At 34.6% G+C, this 14367-nt stretch overlaps 1 protein-coding gene across 1 annotated transcript; it reads left to right on the top strand.

Moving 5' to 3' along the window:
- Window positions 1-7445: 7445 nt before the first annotated feature.
- LOC117704149 (olfactory receptor 5AL1-like) lies at window positions 7446-12440 on the top strand. The gene is made up of 2 exons (XM_076928251.1): window positions 7446-7971; window positions 9867-12440. Exon 2 carries the CDS (start codon window positions 10066-10068, stop codon window positions 11005-11007), a length of 942 nt encoding a protein of 313 aa, XP_076784366.1. The 5' UTR covers window positions 7446-7971; window positions 9867-10065; the 3' UTR covers window positions 11008-12440.
- Window positions 12441-14367: the final 1927 nt, after the last annotated feature.

Here is a 14367-nt window from a genome sequence, read left to right as displayed (position 1 = left end):
ACATAGCCCAATGCCTGCCCGCCCTTGTGTGTGGAGAGCACAGTCAACTTCCCAAACCTCTGCCTCTCTGAGCAGCGGCCCTGGCCTCTTAGGGGGTGTGCACGAGACCCACCCATGCACATTATAACCCAACAGTGAGATTCATGTATTACAGAATGTACAACTTTGCTAAGATTCATTCTCAGAGACCTGTTCTAGCCCCCTGCTTCCTGATGCTGTCCAGAGACTTGCTTCCTAAACAGCTTCAGAAATGGCTACCCAGTCCAGATGATCTCACCTCACCCAACTTTTCAGACAGAGCCAATTAAAACTTCAGTCAAGCATTGAGCCTCTAAATATGTAATGACTGAATAACAGATGCTAAAGCTAGCTTTCTTAAGTCTAACCAGCTTTTTCTAATTTTCCTATCTCTTCCCACCCCTTTAAAGAATTTCTCATTGTTCCTATTCAGCAGGAAGAAGCTATGGAGTGTTGTCAGCCCAATCCTATGGTTTGGGAGCCTATTTATGGTTGTTTTCAAATTATAGCTAGGTTGTCATTTTAAGGAATAATTTAGAAATGGTCATAATTTCATACATGTGTAGAATATATCTTGATCATGTATCTACCACTATTCCCTTCCTTCAGATTTGCCCTGTCCGCTGAATGAATCTCTCCCACAAATGCATATTTTATGTTCTTATAGCTTGCTGATTCAAATAAGTGATACACATATATTAATAGCTATGGGCTAAACTTCTGGGGCATAGACAATCTTCTAAAAGCTTGTTATTATAGGGGCTAGTAGTTTTCAGACATTCATAATTGCTCAAAGAAGACAATTTTATTCAAGTTTAAAATTAAATATATTTTAAGTATATTACCCAAAGTGTAAATATATTTCAGATATTCAAATATAAATGTAAATATATTTTTGGTACATTATATAAACTATTCTAAATTATTTATGCATACATAAGTCTATTTCACATAAATATGTGCTAACGTATTTAAATAGCTAAAAATACCCATAACACTTGATGTTGGTTGCACATTTAACAGTGTTTCACAGAAATATTCAATTTTAAACAGGACATAACAACATATACAGTTTAAGTGAGTGATTTGATGTAAGTTTGGTATAATAATAAAAAAAAACCTGTGAGGTAACTGTCAAATTCACTCATGATGTCTTAGATTCTGTTCTATGCTGTGATAAAGCACCATGACTGAGAAAGCATTTATTTGGGGGCTCATTGTCCCAGAGGGTTAAAGTCCATGACCATCATAGCAGAAAGTATGACCAAGTCAGGCAGGCATAGCTCTGAAGCAGTAGCGGAGAGTTTCTAGTGTATCCACAAGCATGAGGAAGAGATGGTTAATTCAGAGTGGCTAATGCAATTGAAACCTCAGTGCTTATTCCCAGTGATGTGATATATCTCCTTAATAAAGGCTACACATTCTAATCACTTCCAAACAATTCTAACAACGTAGATCAAATATTCAAATACATGAGCCAGTAAGGACCATTCTCATTGTAAAAACCACAATGTGTTAAATTTAATTGATAAGAGCTATTAATTTTTTTGATGTTGTAATTTAGTACTATTTTTATCTTATACTTAGCACCTTATGTAAATTTATTTAAGTAGGTGAAGTCATGTGAGTTTTCTGGCTGAAGGTTGTCCATTCTCCATGATTTACAATTGAAAAAGAAAAGGTTTGGTGTCTGTATATGGGATGGATCCCCAGGTGGGTCAGTCTCTGGATGGCCTTTCCTTCAGTCCCCGCTTCACACTTTGTCTCCATATTTTCTTCCATGAGTAGTTTGTTACCCCTTCTAAGAAGGACTGAGGCATCCACACTGTGATCTTCCTTCTTCTTGAGCTTCATGTGGTGTGTCAATTGTATTTTGGTATTCCAAGCTTTTGGGCTAATATGCACTTATCAGTGAGTGCATACCATGTGTGTCTTTTTGTGACTATATTACCTCACCAAAGATACTTTCTCATTCCATCCATTTGCCTAAGAATTTCATGAAGTCCTTGTTTTTAATAGCCGAGTAGTATTTCCGAGTAGTATAAAATGTGGTGTAAATGTACCACATTTTCTGTAACCATTCCTCTGCTTTCTTACTGCAAGTTTTTCCTATAGACTTTCCTGCACATCAGAGTTAGTTATTTTCTTATTGAACAGCCCAGCAAAATCTAATATGAATCCCTGCTCTTGAAGGTGGCATCCAGATATCAGCATCTTTAAAATCCCCAGAATGTTGTACAAAATACAATGAGTCTTGTTTGTGCTCCCTGGCCTATAGAGCATTTTTACTAGCTGGATTGGAAAACAAGTCTAAGTCACATTTTCAGCTAATTTACATCTATTTTTTTATTGTTTTCTAGGAGGGTATGTTGGGATTATCTATGCCTCTACCAGGCTAGAGGAGTTCAAGTCAAATATATAAATGTTATATGTACAATATTTTTAAGAAAGTAAATTACTTCCATAGTCTCATTTTCTTTCTGAAAATGATTCACTGCAGAGTGTGTCAGTATCTGTTGTTATCTATTTTTCCTTGGTAAAATCTACCTTTGTCTGCTTCTACACACTAAATTCATATTTCTCATTCATTCCTCATCTATCTACTACTAATTTTTATTGTTTCTTTAGCCTAAACTTTGTTTGGCAGCTAAAGTTAACAGCAAATGCATGAGTCACATGCTTCAGTCTTATGTGGGTTCGAGATGCATTTATGTGCCAACATGGTCATCTACAAACTTTTTTTTTTGGTCCAAGAAACACATTTTGTACTCTATCTATCTATCTATCTATCTTCTACCTATTTCTATTTGTCTATTTTCAGATGAATGTTGCATACTGCATTGATAACAGAATAAATAACAAGAATCACCTTTCTCCTTCTACCTGTGAATCCTTAGAGTTAACTCAGACCATTAAGTTTGATAACAAGCTGTTTACCTACTGAGCCATCTGTCAGACCCCTCTTAGATAAATTCTAAGAGGTCATCCAGTTAACTCGAGGTCATTCAAAAAGCAGGTGTGTGGTAGGGAGATAGCACACAAAAGGTAAAGGGAGGGAAGGAGGAAGGAAGGGAAAGAGACAGAGACAGATTCAGAGACACAGACAGTGGATTAAAAAGTAGTAAATTGGGCAAAGAGATATGTTAGAAAACAAGTAAAGACAAGAAACACAGAAGATAATTTGACTTTGTTTACTATCATAGTTCACTAAAGATGAAGCTTTCTAACAGGAAATTGTTGTGCCCAGTAGGATGGACTGGTACATTGGAACCCAAACTTCATCTGAATTCCCTTCTTAGAAATAAGCTTGGCTTCTAGTGAGCTCAATCTGAAGTTCTCTTAGTGATTAATTATTCCCTAGGACCCTGTAGATCTCAAACTCTCCTGAAGTACCCTGAAGTTATTCAATTCTTTTGTGTATTTTCCTCAGTGGAAGACAAGCTGTATAAATTATATCATGAATTTTCAGGAAGTGTCTTTACTAGAGTCCTGAAGGAACGCTTTCTAACATATGAATTAAATATTTCCTTTAAAGCAAATATAAATGCTACAACTGAAGAAATCATAATAAAATGAAATGTTTTACTGACTGTCACTATGAGATCTGGCACTGTAAAATCAAAACCAATCATTAGATTTTTGAACAAAATCCTTATTTCCACAATTTTAAATTCATGTAAAAGAATTACTTTTCTTATGAAATTGTTCAAAATATTGAATTATTTAGCTTGAGTAAAGAGTTTAATAAACTACAATTAGGAGAAATTGAAAGAGATTCTTACAAAAGAAAGACAATAGCAGTGCTATAAGTAATAATAGTAAACAAGAAAACAAACATTTTTTACCACATTCAATCACTAGCTTGGAAATTAGAAACAATAAACCCAAAGTATTGTTATTCATAGATGATATGATAGTATACATAAGGAACTCACAAATCTCTATTAGAGAACTTCTACAGCTGATAAATCCCCTTCAAAATAGTCACAAATTATATAAAATGTCTGGATGTAATTCTAACCAAGCAAGTACAAGACCTTTATGATAAAAATTTCAAGTCCCTCGAGAAAAAAAAATTGAAGAAATCAGAAGCTGAAAATATCTTCCATGCTCATGGATTGTTAGAATTAACATAGTGTTAATTGGAGGAGGAGCTAAGGTGGGAGGAGTAAAGAGAGGAAAAGGAGGAGGAAGGAGAGGAAGAAGAGAAGGAAGAGGAGGAGGTAGGAGAGAGACAAAATGAGAGAGGGAGACATGGAGGTTGATGTTTGCTTTTCTGTAGCAGTCAAAAGTAGCTGGTATATCTAGATTGGGAATTGGGTTACACCTCTGATTGTAAGGGCATCTTGTTATTGATCATTACCAAATATATAAGCCTTTGATTAATTTTTAAGCATTAGATTTTCATTTTTCTACTGGGCCCATGTGGATGGTGGGATGGTCTGAGCAATGCCCAGCCTTGTAGACACAGTGTGGAAGATTGGCAGAGCTATCTCCCATGCTTGCGTCTCGTGAGTAGCAGGGCTAATGTGTTTGGCTTGCCGTTTCTAGCTGAGGTGCCCACGTGGCCTCTGGCCACTGAACATGGAGTCTGATATAGCCAGAGCCACCACAGCTTAGATAGTTGGCTTGACCCGTGGCCACCTTTTTAAACAATTACTACAACAGTCTATATGTATTTACAACTTCAATACAATTCTCACAAAGTTTCAACATATATTTTTTACAGACCTTGAATGAGCAATTCTCAATTTTATATGGAAAATCAACAATGGCAACAACAACATAAACAAGATACCCCAAACAATCTTAAACAATAAAAGAACTCTAGAAGAATCATAATCCTTGATCTCATGTTGTATTATAAAACAATAGCAAGAGAAACTACTTGGTATTGATATAGAAACCTAGAGGTTGATCAATAAAATATAGCCAAGACACAGAAATAAACCCATAAACTTAAAGAAACTTGATTATTGACAAGCTAAAACAATACAATAGAAAAGGGAGAGCATCTTCAACAATTGATGTTGGTCTAACTGTATGTCTGAATGTAGAAGAGTGAAAATAGATCCATATCAGGCTTTATAAAACTCATGTCCAAGTAGATCAAAGACACCAACATAAAACCAGACACACTAAATCTAATAGAAGAGAAAGTGGAAAATAGCCTTGAATGCATTGATACAGGTGGCAATTTGTTGAATAGAACACCAATGGATCAGGTATAAAGATCAACAATAGATAAATGAGATCTCATGAAACTGAAAAGCTTCTGTAAGTTGAAGGACCCTGTCAATAAGATAAAATGGCAGTCTAGAGATTGAGAAAATATCTTCACTAATTCTACATCTGAAAGAAGACAAATAGCCATTATATATATGCATATATATATGCATATATATATATGTATATATATATTCAGGAAGTTAGACTCCAAAAGACTAAATAATCCAATTAAAAATGGCCTACAGAGCTGAACAGAGAATTCTCAACAGAGGACTTTTGAGACACACTTAAAGAAGTGTTTAACCTCCATAGTTATAGGGGAAATAAAAACCAAAATGTCTATGAGATTCCATCTTCCACCCATCAGAATGGCTAAGATAAAAAACTCAAGTGACAGCACATGCTGAGGAAGATATGGAGAAAGAAAAATACTCTTCCATTGCTTGTGGGAGTGCAAACTTATACAACTACTCAAAATCAATGTGGCAGTTTCTCAAAAATTTTGGAAATAGTTCTACCTGAAAACCCAGCTATATCACTCCTGGGCATACACCAAAAAAATGTTTCATCATTCCACAAGGACACATGCTCCACTATATTCATTGCAGTTTCCTTAATAATATTCAGAAACTAGAAATAACCCAGATGTCCCTCAATTGTAGAATTGATGCAGAAAATGTAGCACATCTACACAATGGAATAATTTTCAGCTATTAAAAACAAAGAAATCATAAATTTTGCAGGAAAATGCACGGAATTATAAAATATCCCAATTGCGGTAACTCAGACCCAAAAGAACATGCGTGATATTTACTCACATATAAGTGGATATTAGCCATAAAGTACAGGATACCAAGATATACTTCATAGACCTAAAGACAATAAATGAGAAGGAAGGCCCAAGTAAGGCTGTTTAAATATAACTTATAGGGGGGAACAAAATAGCCATAGGAGGCAGATAGAGAAAGGGAACAGGGTGTGAGAGGGTATGAAGAGGGGAATGGGAGAGTGTCAGGATCATATGTAGGGTTTGGGTATGTATCAGAAACCTGGGATGCAGAAGGCTCCCAGGAGTCAAAGATGGTGACTTTAGTTGAGACACTTAGTAGTGGGGATATAGAACCTGAAGAGACTACCTCCTGTAGAAAAGCAGTATTTACAGTGTTCACACTCTCATGTAACTTTTCTTCAACCACTTAGATTTATTAACTTCTGTTATAACTTCTATGTCACCTCACCACAATTATAAATTTTCTGTGAAAAGTTAAATGTATGATATTATTTGCTTATGCCATTTAGCTGTGCTGCTTTATCACATGTTTAGTTTGTGAAATATATTTGCTGTAAAAACTAAACTGTATAAGAAAGCAATCAAAACATATATTTTGTCTGGTGTTACTTTTCATATTTTAAAGAAAACAGTCCTAGTGTTTTCTAATGTTTAATTACACCTGGGATTAGTGTACTGATCTAGGATTTAGTGTGTTATTTTGCCTATTTGAAAAATTAGGTCCCAAAAGATCAATACTAGCAAAATTAATCATGTTTGTAGAGCATCATTACATTTCCATCTCAATTTATTTAGCATTATGTAATTCACAAAATCATTGAATAGTGCCAAGGCATCTATGAAATACATTTAAATACCCAGATAAATTAAGAACTGGTGTCACACATACAGCTTGCATGAATGTATACCAGATTCAACTATTGGGAACTTTTAAAGAGTGGTGTTTATAGAGTAAGCATTCAAAGGTAGCTAAGTAGGCAAAAAGGGTTTAGAGAAACAAATATTTTAATCATTTGTTGAAGATATTTAACCTTTTATTGATTGTTATATGTTAAATGATGAGTCACATCCAACTATTAAGTTTTCTTCATAGAAGTAGATATATTTCAGAGGTTACACCAAGTTTAGCAGAATTTTTTTCTGTGCAGTCCAGTGTATAATATTGGGGTATTACTATTTTTAATTTAACACTTCTTTGAATTTTTATATGTGAAATATAGGTGCCTGTAGAATATAAAAACTGAAAATTACATGTCAGCAATTGGATAAGACATTTAGCATAGAAATCTACTTTTGATTCACCATTGTCCCCTAGTGATATATGAACATCTTTAAAAAGAATGAGCATACATAATATGAATTTGTATATGAAGTTAATTGTATTACTTTCAGCATAAATAAAGGAAAACAAGTCACTATATAAAGATTAAGAGAAAGAAGTAAAATGCAGATATTTGGGTGAAGAATAGGCAAAATAGTCACAGTTTTCGCTGTAAATGGTGATGTCAATGGCCTAATGCTTCACACAAGCCAAATAAGAAACCACATTGCATTTGGGAAGAAGGAAGCTGTATATAACCTTGAAAAGAACAATTAATTGAACTGTTGTGAGATAATGTCAGACTATAGTAAACAGAGATTTGTAGTGGATTATTCCTGTTGTTGACTTGATATGATTTAGAGCTGGTTAGTAGGGTATTTCCAAAAAGAAACCTAAAGAAGAAGGAGCCATCACTATAATGGTGTTACCCTTCCATAAATCTGGATTCTAGACTGATCAAAATGGGAAAAATGAAGATCTTGGAACACTGAAATTTTCTTTTCATGTGCAGCACAAGAAAAGTGAACAATACAGGATACAAATAAATGTAAGAAAATGAGCTACACTGGATCTTTTAACTAAGACTAGAAGAGTAAGGAGGAGCACCCAGCAGGTGAGTGTAAAAGGGAAGGGTTCATGGCAGGGAAGCCTGGGGAGACTTTGTACATATTTTAACCTAATGCAACAACTGAAAAAATTATAATAGAATGAATGTATTTATGGAGATGAGTACAGTGACAAAATATGGCTGTGCAAAACCTATATACATACACATCTTTCTCGCATAGCGAACTGAAAAGAATTCAGGGAGAAGTGGACAGTTTGTGGAACATCTGCCAGTAAGATAAAAAGATTGTATGAAGTGCTTTTCCCCCATGTCAGAAATGATTCCACTGAATGCAAGATCAGGGTCTGCCAATAATTAATATAGAAGGTGTACAGTTCAGAATATCTACCTTTTAGGTAAATATTAAATATTTCTGGTAGTTCATACGAAATATCAAAGCCAAGAACATTTCTAAATATGTTTCAAACACCTGAATTTAAAATCTTGTAGGAATGAGGAAAAGAATGTTTTAAATACTAGAAAATGGACTTTCAGTAACAAATGTTACCCTTAAGCCATGTCACCATGTTGGTTAAATATTGAATAAAGAAGATAACTAACTAAGCAAACTAGTTTTTGGAGTTGAAAGAATGAATAGAAGCAAATGAAAAACTCTATACTATCATAACTGAGGTAAAAAGAGAAATGACAAATATTGTGAATATATATTAATACTTTAATTTTGAACACTTTCATATGATTATTTTTGAGACTAAAGTTTTCAAGATGGAGCTGTGGAGATGGGGAGGGCAGATACAGTGGTAAAGAGGTTGCTCAGGTGATGGACATTTGCCTTATGGAAGAACAATTGACCAAGAAAACAGTAATTGAAAAGAGTAACCAAAATTAGGCATAAAACATCTATGTAATAATAGATGTAGAATAAGCAATCAACTACTAATTGCTTCATTATTTATTTAAATACTTTATTAATATAATAATAAACTAATTGAAATAATAATGTTCATATCTAAATAAACTGTTAATTTAAAATACAGTAAAACCTGATAAATGTAGGGACTTTGAAAAGAAATAAAGAGCTAGTCTGAAAGGAAGCAATTTTAAAGGAAATCCAGAATTGGAAAGATGGAGGAAGTTGAAAATATCACAGCCAAAGGTTACACACAATATCAGTGAAAATAACAAAACAATGTGTGAATAAGAATGTTAAATGATTAGGGTTCAGAAATTAGCAAGACTATGATAGAACACTCCAGAACATTGTAAAAAGCATTTCAGTTTTTATAATTACAATTACTAATAGGCTACAGTAGACTTCTGCAGGTTAAGCTTTAGACATTTTTAATATGATAGAGAACGAAATTTGACTTTTATGGCATAGATTGCCTTTCTATAATTGCTGACCTTGGAGTGAGAGTCCAATTACTGCCTCAGAGAAAGAAAATATTTTTATCAATTTAAAATGAGATAGTTGAAGCCATACATGATAATTCTTTTTTATAATAATCTAGTCAAGAAACTTGGAAACTCTAGGCTTTGCCTACTGTGGTATGGTTGTGGAGGTGGTTATGGTGCGTGTGTGTGTGTGTGTGTGTGTGTGTGTGTGTGTGTGTGTTGGATGCGTATAACTGTGATTTTGCAATCTATTTGTTTAGATGCATATAACTGTTGTTTTGCACTCTATTTCTGAATATTCATTCAGAAGCCAGACAAGTTTAAAGCTCAGATGTCTTTGTCAATCTTTATATTTTCATTAACTCGAGGTTAGATCAATCAGAAAATGAAAAGTTCACCTTTGTTTCTTTCTTTGTTTGTTTCATTTATTTTTTAAATTTTTTGCTGCCTTAGCTAGCCAAAACCTCCTTGTATATTTCTGCTTTTGAACCCCTGTGTGAATTTACAAGCATGTGTAGCTATATCTGCAACCTATTTCCCTACAGACTCATACTCTGGAATTTCTAAACAAAAAATGATTTTCTGTAAAAGATGACACAGTGTGAAGATAACTTCAGATAGTGTTCAACATAAGATCAGTGAAACATAATTGACTCCTGCTTTCTATGTATTATAGCCAAAGGAAGACAATCATTTGGAATACATGTGGTGACAGGTCTGTAGTAGTAAACACTTGTACAGTCTATGGCTGAAGGTAACAGTTCAGCAGTGTGTCAGTTCATCCTTGTAGGACTGACAGATGACCCAGAGCTTGAGGTCATCCTCTTTGCTGTGTTTCTAGTCATCTACTTAACTACTGTCTTTGGTAACCTAGGACTCATTATGTTAATCCAAGTCAGCCCTCAGCTTCACACACCTATGTACTTTTTCCTCAGCCACTTGGCTTTTGTTGATTTCTGTTATACATCCTCAGTCACTCCAAACACAATTATGAACTTTCTTCGAAAAATCAAAAGTATAACCTTCTATGCATGTGCCACTCAGGTGTGCTGTTTCATCACATTTGCTGTTTGTGAAATGTTCTTGCTGTCAGTCATGGCCTATGACAGGTATGTGGCCATCTGGAACCCTCTGCTCTATGCAGTCCTCATGCCTAGGAAGCTCTGTCTTCAGGTCATCGCCAGCACATACATTTATGGATTCACTGTGGGGCTTGCACAGGCACTGGCAACCTTCCACTTATCTTTCTGTGGCTCCAATGTGGTCAACCACTTCTACTGTGATGATGTTCCCTTAGTTGCTCTGGCCTGTTCTGACACTCATGTCAAAGAGCTGATGTTGCTAATCATCGCTGGCTTCAACACCCTCTGCTCTCTGGTGATTGTGGTCATTTCTTATGTCTGCATTGTCCTTGCCATCCTGAGGATTCATTCTGCAGAAGGAAGAATAAAAGCCTTTTCCACTTGTGCATCCCACCTGACTTCAATCACCATATTTTATGGGACAATCATTTTTATGTACCTGCAGCCCAAGTCAAGCCATTCTCTGAATTCAGATAAATTTGCTTCTGTGTTTTATGTGGTAGTCATTCCCATGTTAAACCCACTGATCTACAGCTTGAGAAATCAGGAGGTAAAAAGTGCCCTAAAGAGAATCACTGATAAATTGTCTTTGATTTTCCATTAATTCAAAATATCTGGGTAATAATCAGAAGACATTTAATTTTGTCTTATTGAAGTGGAAATTCTGAGTGCCAGGTTCAACCTTCACGCACAGCTCCTTGATTCATTAGAATGGCACAGGCTCATGTATATGTGTATATATACATATATGTGTTTGCATCTGTATATGCATGAATGTGTATTTGTATAAATGCATATGTGTTTGTGTGCTTGCTTGTGTTTTTATGTGTACATGCACATATCTGTGCATATATATACATATATATGTGTGTATATGTGTATTTTTGTGTTTTGTGTGTGTATGTGTGTGTGTGTTTGTGTGTGTGTGTGTGTAGCCCATGTTGAAACTCAGAGCCTGGCACATTATCTATAAGAGCTTTTTTGTGATCTACATATGTTGAGGCCCACACTGCCCCACGCTTTGGGGCTATTATGTTGCTGTCCACACTGCCCCATGCTTTGGGGCTAAGTGCTCTTGTCAAGAGAGAGATTGGTGATGGAGGGGCAAGAGATTCGAAGAATGGAGACAAACCAGAGTGTGTAGTCAAGTCTGGTTACTTCTTTATTTCCCCTATTGACTCTATTACAAGAAAATCCTGGGTATTTATAAGCACAAGCAGAACACAGGTGAAAACATTTTACCACGTGCACTATGCAGCTGGGGTCACTAAAGAGCAAAACAAGCTAGGTGGGATAATCAATAGATCAGAGTGTGATTCAGCTGTTGTAGGCTTTTGAAAAACAAGTCTCTCATCAGGGTATATGGTTCCAGATGGCTGCAAAGTTGATCTAGCCGCTTTCTGCTAAAAGTCGGCTCCCAACATACATACATCTCCCAACATACATACATAATCTCTGTCAAAATTTATCCTAATTATGGAGCATATCTTCATCATTAATTTTATATATGCATCATTTATACACAAAATTACATGTAACTGTATATATTTCTCCTATCCATGAATATAGTATATGGAATTAGATCTATTTCTGAAATCTGTACAGTGTTGAACACTTCAGCTTGGATTGTAATAGATCAACATCTTTCACCTTATATTTCAACAATATAAGATAATCAGGAAGTAGTAATGTAATAAGAGTTTTTAAAATATTTCTGACTCTGCTTAATTATCATGTTAGCATATCAAGGGTTGTTTTTTCATGGTTTCAGGTAGTTGTGTAATAATTAGTTGTGAAGTAGTTAGGAACGTTATTCTTCCCTTTTAAATAATCGAAATGAATACCCAAAGCAAGCACTGAGGTTTAGTTGTTAAGGAACCAGAGATATAGATACATATCAGTGGACAATGTTCCTGTTGCCCAAGAATAGGGATCACCCTATTCTTAATAATGAGCACCCAAATTAAAACAAAATCAGCATGTAACTATATCTGTTTAATCCTAGTACATGGGGATTAGAGACAGGAAGAATCCTGCCCAGACAAATGAGCCAGTGAGTTAACTCTGTATTTAGTGAGAGTTTTAAATTCAAGGATTTTAAAATATAAGGTGGAGAGGGAGAGGATAGAACCTATTTTTTCCCTATGCCTATGCCTACACAGTTGCAGAAACATTCACATATATTGCCCCCAAACACATATAGAGCACACAAATACACACACACACACACACACACACACACACACACACACACACATGCATTATATAATTACTTTACTGTACATATTTAAATACTTAATGAATTTGAAATTTGTTGAAAGTGTGTGTTAATGAACATATTTTCAAATAGTGTTTTAAGTTCTCTACATAAAATACATCACTATGAATAGCAAAAAACAATATTTCACTATATTTTCAGATAAAAATATATAATTTGCAAATACAATTGCATTTTAATTCAGAATTTTAAATTTGTATTTTTCCTTTGAAATATTTTGAACATAATTTCAAAAGATAATTTTTGACATTCATATACCATTATAATATTATATCTTTTATGGATTTTTTCTATGTGTTCCTTCATTTGGGGATTAAATACTTCATCCTGTAGAAATTTTATAAAATTTCATCAGAAATTTGCTAACACTGGGCATTTAAAAGTGTATTCCTCAGAAATTTCATACATATGTAGAATATCCTTGATCATGTATCTACCACTACTCCCTTCCTTCAAATTTGCTCTGTCTTTTGAGCACATTTCTCCCCAAAAGGCATATTTTCTTTTTATCATAGCATGCTTATTCAAATCAATAGTACACATATATTTATAGCTATGGGCTAAACCTGTTGGGCATAGACAAGCTTCTAGAAGTTTGTTGTTGTAGGGGCTAGTAGTTTTCAGATTCAAAATTGCTCAAAGCTCTGGAAAGACTGATGATGGCACTCTAAAGGGGACAGTTTTATTCAAATTTAAAATTAAATATATTTTAAGTATATCACCCCAAACATAAATATATTTCAGATAGTGCATTATATAAGCGATTCTAAATTATCTATTCATACATATGTCTGTTTCCCATAAATAAGTGCTAATGTATTTAAATAGCTAAAAATACACATAATACTTAGTGTTGGTTGCACATTTAACAATGTTTCATAGAAATATCCAATTTTAAACAGGACATAACAATATACACAGTTTAAGTGAGTGATTTGACCTTTGGTATAATAATAAAAAAAAAATCCTGAGAGGTAACTGTCAAATTCATTTATGATGTCTTAGATTCTGTTCTGTGCTGTGACAAAGCACCATCACTGAGAACGCATTTATTTGGGGGCTCATTGTCCCAGAGGGTTAGAGTCCATGACCATCATGGCAGGAAGTATGAACAAGTCAGGCAGGCATAGCACTGGAGCAGTAGTGGAGAGTTTCTAGTCTATCCACAAGCATGAGGAAGAGAAGGAAGAGATGGTTAATTCAGAGTGGCTAAAGCAATTGAAACCTCAGTGCTTATTCCCAGTGACACATGTCCTCAGTGAATGCCACACTTCCTAATCCTTTCCAAACAATTCTACCAACTTTATACCAAATGTTCTAATACATGAGCCAGTAAGGACCATTTTCATTGTAAAGACCACAATGTGTCAATTTTAATTGATAAGATATATTATTGTTTCTGTTGCAATATAGTACTATTATGATTTTATTTTACACTTAGCACCTTATGTAAATTTACTTAGGTGAGTGTATTCATGTGAGTTTTCTGGGCTGAAGTTTGTCCATTCTCCATGACTTACCATTGAAAAAGAAAAGAAAAGGAAAGCAGGTAATATTAGTGGTCACACTGAGGAGTCAGTGTAGCATTGGTGTGGCTGGAGTCATTTTTCTAGTCACAATTTTGCTAAACCAACTATAGTGGCTTTTTCTTTCAGTTTAATTTTGAGAAAAGAGAACAATTCTAAT

This window comes from Arvicanthis niloticus, chromosome 2, assembly GCF_011762505.2.
Source record: "Arvicanthis niloticus isolate mArvNil1 chromosome 2, mArvNil1.pat.X, whole genome shotgun sequence".
Taxonomy (NCBI): domain Eukaryota; kingdom Metazoa; phylum Chordata; class Mammalia; order Rodentia; family Muridae; genus Arvicanthis; species Arvicanthis niloticus.
Note: the sequence above shows the minus strand (reverse complement) of the source record. Positions and strands in the feature narration are given on the sequence as shown.

Coding starts and splice junctions, on each gene's coding strand:
- LOC117704149 (XM_076928251.1), top strand. CDS start 10,066: ATGGCTGAAGGTAACAGTTCAGCAGTGTGTCAGTTCATCCTTGTAGGA.